Genomic DNA, 10,000 nt, shown 5'->3' with positions numbered 1-10,000 from the left:
TGCCGCCGACCCCCATCTGAAAATATGTTGTTCCAGGGACCTCCCCAGAAGCAAAGATTTGAGTTGAAAACGCTCTGAAAGAATATATATTCAAAGATTTGCACCACATTTTTCAAAAATAGCAGACCTACAAGCTCGTAGCGCGGCACTCGGTGCAGCACTATGAGCTTGCCGTTTCTCTAATTTCTTTGAAAGTGTCCAAGTCTCTGAGCCATACAGTGGGCCTAGAATTGTCGGTCGACGGTCACCCTAAATATTGTTTTACTTTGAACCTTACTAAGCTTACTAAGCTATACTTTGAACCTTACTAAGCTTACTATAAAGCTATACTTTGAACCTTACTAAGCTGGGATGACCAGATCTTATGTCATTGCATGCTGACCAGGCCAGACATATTAATACTCACATATTAAGACCCACAGTTTGATGGAATGCTTTACCTCTCCTCTCCTCTCCTCTCCTCTCCTCTCCTCTCCTCTCCTCCCCCCCCCTCCCCTCCTCTCCCCTCCCCTCCCCTCAGATCCTGACTCAGGAGGATTGGAACGCGGTTCTGTACAACGGCATGGCGTCCACCTCCCCACTCGCAGCTCTCTACTTTGTGGCGTTGATGACGTTTGGAAACTACGTCCTGTTCAACCTGCTGGTGGCCATCTTGGTGGAGGGCTTCCAGGCCGAGGTGAGTGACACAGTGGCTGACTGACTGACTGGCTGACACACTGACTGGCTGGCTGGCTGACTGGCTGACTGACTGACTGGCTGACACACTGACTGACTGGCTGACTGGCTTACTGGCTGACTGGCTGACTGACTGGCTGACTGACTGACTGACTGACTGACTGACTGACTGACTGACTGACTGACTGACTGGCTGACTGACTGACTGGCTGGCTGGCTGGCTGACACACTGACTGACTGACTGACTGACTGACTGACTGACTGGCTGGCTGACTGACTGGCTGACACACTGACTGGCTGGCTGGCTGACTGACTGACTGACACACTGACTGGCTGGCTGACTGACTGACTGACTGACTGACACACTAACTGGCTGACTGACTGACTGACTGACACACTGACTGACTGACTGACTGACTGACTGACTGACTGACTGGCTGGCTGACTGACTGACTGACTGACTGACTGACTGACACACTAACTGACTGACTGACTGACTGACTGACTGACTGACTGACTGACACACTAACTGGCTGACTGACTGACTGACTGACTGACTGACTGACTGACTGACTGACTGACACACTGACACACTGACTGGCTGACTGGCTGACTGACTGACTGACTGACTGACAAAATATTGAGACGTGTCAGCCCTGACTGACTGACTGACTGACTGACTGACTGACTGACTGACTGACTGACACACTGACTGGCTGACTGGCTCACTGACTGACTGACTGACAAAATATTGAGACGTGTGTGTGTGGACAAAAGCTGTATATAGGCCTATAGGAAGGGCTAGCGCCCCTCATAAAATAAAATAAAAAAAGACATTTCGTAACTATAATATCGTGCGGGCAAAGTTTAGAACCCCCTCAGGCTCATGGAGAACTTCGCCCTAAGTGTAAACTTCGGGGGTGGGGGGGGGGGGGGGAGTGTCAAGTTGAGATTCACAGACGATAATGAGCTAATTAATGATTTGCCAGTGCAAACCGCGGCCGTACCATTCAACAGCCGACGAGTGCAATTTGCTCTTCTTGTTACGTTCTGATTGCAATTTCCCATGTGGGACGTTTATAAATGGTGCAGGCTTTGTGCCGCATTATCCCCTTTAGACCTGCGGACGCGTCTGTGTCACCTTAATAGCTTTAACCCATTTTGACCTGAGATCAGATTCTAAAAATGTCTTCTACATCCTGACAGTTTTCTGAAAAAGCTATGTTTCTATGTCAGTCGTTCTTCGACTTTTCAAAAATAGCAGACCTACAAGCTCGTAGCGCGCCACTCGGTGGCGCGCTATGAGCTTGTAGATCTGCTATTTTTCAATAGCTAAAACATGACATAATGCTAACACCAAAAGGGGTTCCCGCCCAAAATGGGTTAAAGCCACTTCAACCGTTGTTTTTAAACTTTAGCTGTTGAAAAATAGCAGACCTACAAGCTGTGTAGATCTGCTATTTTTGGAAAAGTCGTGAAAACGTGGCTCAAATCATTGAATATTATCTCCTTTCACAGCCAACGTTTTTTTTAACTCGTGTCTTTGCTTCTAGGGAACATATCCCTGGAACATATTTTCATAACATTTTTGGGGTCCTTGACATGAAATATAGTTTGAGCACCACTGATATAGAAACAGTTTTTTAGAAAGAGTTTTTTTTCAGAAAACTGTCATGATTTGGAAGACATTTTTTTGTGGAATCTGGTCTCGGGTCTGAATGGATTATTTATTCATGAGCCTCATGCATCTCTGACTGTCACTGAGGACAGGCTGTACAGTATACTAAATACTCCACTACTGTACTGTACTTTTTTAGTGGGGAGAAAAAAATGTATTATGTATTATGTATAAAATCACACCCGTGTGAACTGAGTGGTGTAAGGTCTTATATAGACTGATCAACTGTGGTCTGACGTAATGTCTGACGTAATGAAATCACACCCGTGTGAACTGGGTGAACATAGCAACCATGCTCATTTTTTGGTACGAACAGACAGACAGACAAACTAACAAAGCCAGTCGTAGGAGTGGTTTACACCACTCAAAAATGTCAATCTAAGCTAAACAATCACACCCGTGTGAACTGAGTGGTGCAACTCCCCTCTCCCCTCTCTCCTGACCCAAAATAAATCGCAATAGTAATCAGTTTTTTATGATCCTTAGGGTCATCCAAATATACATATAAAAAACGTCCTATTAAAAACAATCATTCCCGGGATTCCTTCAAAATAGGAGCTCTGGGGTGCCGGAAAGACATGGCCGCTTTTACTCTGAACGCCACGACCCGGAAACAATCCGCTTAAAAAAAGTTTACTTTACATTGCTAGCTTACATTGCTATCGTTTTAATTTATACGATATAGCCTATGATCCAAAAAGCGTTCATATTTTGCGGGAGAGACGGATGAGGAGCAGAAACGAAGCGCCAGTATATCGATCCGTTCAACACCGCGGAGAGCGCCCTGGATTAGGAGAGACGAGGCATTCTTTCCGCCGCAACAGCTAAGTCAACGGTAAGCTAATTTGAGTGCAGAGCGTAGCATACGGTAGCCGAAAGGCGAACTGACAAATAAAAAAAAAAGGAAAAAAATCTGAATATTGCTCTCTCGCCCGGTATCATTGAGGATGCGCTAGGACATCCACAGACGTCCTATGTACCCCTCGGTTCGAGTCCCTATGACGTTCCCAGACGTCCTATGTACAGAATGTGTTAAACACAATAATTCCCGGGATTCCTTCAAAATAGGAGCTCTGGGGTGCCGGAAAGAAATGGCCGCTTTTACCCCCCCCGGGGGTGTGCCAGTACAGTACTGTGACAGTACAGTACAGTAGAGGGACCCCCACACAGTAACTCTGTCATTTCTCAACCGTTTCGGACGCGGGGCGGCTCGCCGGAACCGGCCCAGCCCCCTGGGCACTTTCCTGTGGGTCCCCCCCGGGGACCCCCACACGGAGTTGCACCACTCACTTCACACGGGTGTGATTTTTTATATGTTATTTGGATGACCCTATAAGGATCATAGAAAACCTTGAATGATTACTATTGCAATTTCTTTTGGGACAAATCTTCGATTGACTGGCCTTGAACTTTAAGATGTTCAATACTTTTAGCCTACTTCTACTACATCTCAGGGGCAAATATTACACTTCTTATACTCAACGACAATTATTTTAAAACTTTAGTGACTATTATGACTCTATGACTATTCAAAACAACTGAAGCACAGCAAACAAATAGAATAAAGGGCATATGTACATGTGCATGTTTTCACTATAACGTAAAATGTTTTTCACCCCGGTCTAAATTTGTACTGCCTGGGGAAAAAAGAAACGAAAAGAAAAAACAAATCAATCATCTGTAGTTCTCAGGCAATACCTTTATGTTTTCGTGTCAAGGACCCCCAAATTGACACTATAATTAGCCCGCGGACCCCCGTTTGAAAATATATGCCAGGGACCCCCCATAAGAGAAGGTTTGTACGGCTCTAGCAGTGATTCTCAACCATTTCATGATAACTACTTTGTATGTATATGATGTATGTATTCACATGCTTTTTGTTCTTGCTTAATGTAAATCGCTCTGGATTAAGAGCGTCTGCTAAATGCCTGAATTGTAAATTTTAAAGAACTTTCAAGGACCCCCATTTAATGGTATTTCTCTGAGATCCCAATTTGTATTGTAAAATCAATGTTAATTTAACTCTGAGAGTGTACAAATGGAACCAAATGGACCCATATTAAGGGTCCATTTGGTTCCAATATGTCATTTACCTGGGGACCCCCTGGAACTCCCTCAAGGACCCCTGGGGGTCCCCGGGACGGCTGAGGGTGAGGTTCCAAACAGGGCTTGCGTTCTGCTGGACAGAATGTGTGATATGTTGTACAAACTGTGTACATCCATAATACCTCTTTAATCTGATGACACAACAAACAACATGCATATATGAATACATGTTGATGCATGATGTGTGCAGAGAGACCTATGGAACGTATAGGGGAGAGAGAGGGAGAGAGAGAGAGAGAGAGAGAGAGAGAGAGAGGGGGGGGGGGGGGGGGGGTCCAGGTTGCGAAGAGGGAACGAATGTTTGTTTTCTGCTATGGATGGGTGGGTGGGTGGATGGATGGATGGATGGATGGATGGATGGATGGGTGGGTGGGTAGATGGATGGATGGATGGGTGGATGGGTGGGTGGATGGATGGATGGACGGACGGATGGATGGACGGACGGATGGATGGGTGGATGGATGGGTGGATGGATGGATGGATGGGTGGATGGATGGGTGGATGGATGGGTGGATGGATGGACGGACGGACGGATGGATGGACGGATGGATGGGTGGATGGATGGGTGGATGGATGGGTGGATGGATGGATGGGTGGATGGATGGACGGACGGATGGATGGACGGACGGATGGATGGGTGGATGGATGGACGGACGGATGGATGGGTGGATGGATGGGTGGATGGATGGGTGGATGGATGGGTGGATGGATGGGTGGGTGGATGGATGGACGGACGGATGGATGGACGGACGGATGGATGGGTGGATGGATGGACGGACGGATGGATGGGTGGATGGATGGGTGGATGGATGGGTGGATGGATGGGTGGGTGGATGGACGGACGGATGGATGGACGGACGGACGGATGGATGGGTGGGTGGATGGATGGGTGGATGGATGGATGGATGGATGGATGGATGGATGGGTGGGTGGGTGGGTGGTTGGGTGACTGGCAAAAAGGTGTTCAAATAGAACCAAATGGACCCACAGTAGGGTCCATTTGGTTCTCTATATAGCAATGATTACTATCACAACATAGAGTAGCTATATTTATTTTAACAAAGGAATATCATTTTATCCTAACCTTTAAGTATAGCAAAGACAAACTGTGTTGAGGACAGAGGTGTGACTGTTATACGCAGTTTTTCAGGAATATAGTTAGTTTTATATAACCTGACTCCGCCAGATGGGGCAGCAGAGAGTACACTGGGTTCGGGGGAACCCAGTCTACTTCTCTGCTGCCCCATCTGGCGGAGTCAGGTTAAGTTTTATAGGCCTCGGTCACACATAAAAGACAGCTGTCTTCACGGTGTCTTCATGTGTGTCGCACGGCTCGCAATGCATTTCCAATGGGAGTCGCGTGGTTTGACGAGACAAGCAGGGAACGTGCACAGAGTGTTAGAGAGGAAGGGGCTGACATCCCGTAAAGAGGGCACTTTTGGACAAAAAAAAAAAAAGCAGATATACAAGCTCACAACGCGTCACGCTGTGACTCTATTTTCGGGGCTCAACCCATGCCCTCTTTTTGTGTTGTGTGTCTGTTAGAGAACAGCGGATGAGCTTTTTTGTCACCCGAATCCGCGTGTGCATAATTATAATTATAATCCAATTTATTAATCCGCACCACCCGCAATCCGCTGCGCAGGGAAGCGCCGCCAATCGCGTTGTGACAACTTGTGAGCTTGTAGATCGGCTATTTATACTACTTGTACAAACAATGTCACTCACCACTCTCTCGACAGTTCACCAATGTTACGTAGTGGTTGTATATATCCATTTCCATGGTAACACGTCGTCCACGTTTTCGCGACGTATTTTCATACAGCATATCCAGCGGTCATCGGCGGCAGGATAAAGAACTTAATCACTCCCAGTCCCACGCCGAACGTATATTCCTCCCTTCTGTTTTACTTAGTTTTAAGTTTCTCTCAGACTCACTAGCTGCCTGTTAGCAACTTTAGCGTAGCTGCCTGTAGGAGACCACTGTGTTGTTGTTGTTGTGCAACAGGACCCAACTTCATAGGCGGCTAATTTGTGCCAGATCATGGAAAATGATTAAATTAAAATACTACTACTAACGCACGCACACCGAGATTGTGTGCGTTTTAAAAGCTATAATAAGCATATAGATGGATGCCATTCATTTATTTCCCGCATTATTTCACCTGCGGTTTATCCAATATTAATTTATAATATATTGAATTGACCCTAATCCACCCTAAACTGCGGTTCACCCGCGGCAACCGCGGCTAAATCCGCCACCCGCTGGTCTCTAGTGTCTGTCTCTCGTGCTAGTGGAGATGCGGTTGTATACTCGGTTGTATATTCTCCTGAATGCTGCCTTCCGGCATGGCATGGAAAGGAGTGGCATTTCCATCTCTTTCACCATGTAGTAAATGCTGCATTCGTTGGTCTGGAGAGGGCAGTTGTTGTTTTACAGACGGGTAAAGGGCCTTTTCAAACGTGAAGCGATATAACGCGCCTACAGTTCATTTTCAATGAGACCTGCGTTTTCTTTGCGCGGAGAAACTGGGGAGCGAGGGCATTTACGTGAGCACGGTCCCGTGAATTTGTTGCATGCTGTGCTCGTTCGGTGCACACGCTCACCGCGACTCGCCACCACCAGACCTGGATACTGTTTAGCTTCTTTTTTTTTCCTCGCTTGCGTTGTTGCGCCCTCTCTTGAGCAGACCTGGAGGAAGACCTGTCGTTGATCCAGGCGACAACGCCTGTGTTCCTCGCTTCACGTTTGAAACGGTGTTGTTTTTTGGCAGCACATTTTGATTTTAGTTTTAGTCATAGTCTCTTGAATAGTTATCATTTATTTGTAGTCACATTTTAGTCACCTGGAATGTCTTGGTTTTTAGTCTAGTTTTAGTCGACTAAATGTCAAAGATTTTAGTCGACTACACTGCGTGAAAAGATAAGTTAACGGGCAATTATGGGCACTGTATTTTGCCCGTAAACCTCAAGTTTAGCGGGCATATACAGTAATATACAGGTGTGATGGTACAATTCGGGAGTTTACCGGAGTTTGTTGGAAAGTTTAACGGGAGTTTCCTGTAATATACACATCCATATTCCATGCTTTTTGCGCAGTGCTAAAAAACGTAGTCGACGGACATTTTTCGTCTCGGTTTTAGTCGACAGAATCAACACTGGATGATGTACAGCTGGGTGTATAGGCCTACCATTGTTGCTCTAAATTGTTAGATTTTTTCTGTGGCTGTCTATTGTGTGGTCTATGATTGTTTGAATTGATGTAGCAAACATTCAGAAAAATTGCTTAAAAATCAATCAATATATCAATCTCTCTCTCTCTCTCTCTCTCTCTCTGTCAGAGCTGCAATCCTTTTGTTGTGGTTCGGTTCCATCTTTTATCATCAGCATCAGAGGGAACAGGCTGACAGATGAACGCACGCACGCACGCACGCACGCACGCACGCACGCACGCACGCACGCACGCACGCACACACTGTTTGCTCATTGTACAGCAACTTCTAACTTTCGAAAGGCACTTTAAAATATACATTAATAAAGTGTACTTACTCTCTAGGCACGCACGCACGCACGCACGCACGCATGCACGCACGCACGCATGCACGCACGCATGCATGCACACTCACACACACAGTAAACACAGAAACAGTGTAAAGTTTTATTGGCTACAGGAGTTCTCTGCCAAACACATAAACGTAACTCTCACCTGTAAACGAAATGGGCAGGTGCTCATAGAGCACTGTAAACCATTATTTTAAACTTCAGCATGTTGAAAAAATAGCAGATCTACAAGCTCAATAAATAAATCCATATCATGATAATGAAATATCGGCTCGGGAAAAATCGGTAATGACCGAATACCGATACCAGAGAATAATATGTATAATATAATAATTAAATTATTTTGATGTCCACGACCAGGAGTAATGTTTATAGCTATCTATATCTTGTGTTGTGTTTATAGCAGACTCCTCACTCAAATGTGCACTTGCAGATTGGGCAAGTCGAAAGCAAACTCCACATGCCCCACCATTTTATTTACCTGCCATAGTGTCAACCCCTTACCCCTGTGTCGGATCGGTGGTTAGCCTGGCATATTCGCCGATACCGATATGACCCGATATGACCAAATAAGGGCCGATCCGATACATTTCCGATACCGATACAGTATCGGGACATCTCTAGTTCCAAATGACGCTGGGCGATAAGAGTTTTAAACATCTTGCCGATAGACAAGTCAAGCTCAAAATAGTTATTTTTTTAAATGATGTTATAATAATTTTCTTTTCTCATTGAACAGTTCCTAACGGATGCTGCTGTGTGTGGTCGAAGGAGGAACAGATCAAAGAATCAGTCAGGGATAAAAAGCCTTCACTCAGCAGAACTCTAACAAAGGAACGAACAAGCTGCCATATTCTCAGCATGAGGATTAGAGAGAGGAGGGCTGTGAGGATGTGTTTATGAAGCAAAACAACGATTACAGAGGAGCGCACGCACGCACGCACGCACGCACGCACGCTCGCACAGTATTCCAAACTAATCAGCTTCCGACACAAGTCCTTGTATCTCCATATTTCAACTTTTACAATTTTTTCACGTAAATTACTAAGCCTCCACAGGCCTCCCATCCCATTGTAGAAACCGTCTACATGATAATCCGCGGTACACGTGCACGCGGTTATTAGTGTTTTTTTCTTCTCAAAATGGGATAAAGTACCATGTTTGGGACCTTATAAAACATTAATACAAGCTCGCACTAAGAAAATTAATCCGGCCTGGGCCGTGGCTCAGTGGTCCATCCTGGGCCGTGGCTCAGCGGTCCATCCTGGGCCGTGGCTGAGTGGTCCATCCTGGCCGTGGCTCAGCGGACCATCCTGGGCCTTGGCTCAGTGGTCCATCCTGGGCCGTGGCTCAGTGGTCCATCCTGGCCGTGGCTCAGCGGTCCAGGCCCTGGGCCGTGGCTCAGCGGTCCATCCTGGGCCGTGGCTCAGCGGTCCATCCTGGGCCGTGGCTCAGCGGTCCATCCTGGGCCGTGGCTCAGCGGTCCATCCTGGGCCGTGGCTCAGCGGTCCATCCTGGGCCGTGGCTCAGCGGTCCATCCTGGGCCGTGGCTCAGCGGTCCATCCTGGGCCGTGGCTCAGCGGTCCATCCTGGGCCGTGGCTCAGCGGTCCGTCCATCCTGGGCCGTGGCTCAGCGGTCCAGGCACCTTGGGCTTGTAAGCCAGCTTTACAGTGTGTCACGGGTTCGAGTCCCGATCCCGACAAACTTTGCTGTGTGTCCTCCCCTCATCTCTCTCCCCCTTCCCTGTCTACTCACTGTCACCCACTGTCAAATAAAGGCAAAAAAGCCCCCAAAAATATATATTAAAAAAAAAAAGGAAATGTATCCACCGTGCATTGGTACACAGCCTATAGAGCAGAGGTTCCCACAGTGGGGTCTGGGGACCCCCAGGATGTCCCCAGCTGTAGTTAGAAACCAAATGGACCCATGAATCTGTAACTCTGAGAGTGTAAAAATGCACACTCTCAGAGTTAAACTAA

The 10,000-nt window shown here is 46.8% G+C and overlaps 1 protein-coding gene across 1 annotated transcript in view; it reads left to right on the top strand.

The window, feature by feature from the left end:
* LOC306921367 (voltage-dependent T-type calcium channel subunit alpha-1H-like) overlaps positions 1 to 10,000 on the top strand; it is a gene marked incomplete at both ends in the record, with an annotated part of 202,737 nt that overhangs the window by 87,095 nt on the left and 105,642 nt on the right. The window contains one exon of the mRNA XM_079498478.1: positions 521 to 676. Coding sequence (XP_079354604.1) covers positions 521 to 676 — 156 coding nt within the window. The remainder of the gene's footprint in view (positions 1 to 520; positions 677 to 10,000) is intronic.

Source organism: Electrona antarctica, assembly GCF_951216825.1.
Source record: "Electrona antarctica genome assembly, chromosome: 4".
Lineage (NCBI taxonomy): Eukaryota > Metazoa > Chordata > Actinopteri > Myctophiformes > Myctophidae > Electrona > Electrona antarctica.
Note: the sequence above shows the minus strand (reverse complement) of the source record. Positions and strands in the feature narration are given on the sequence as shown.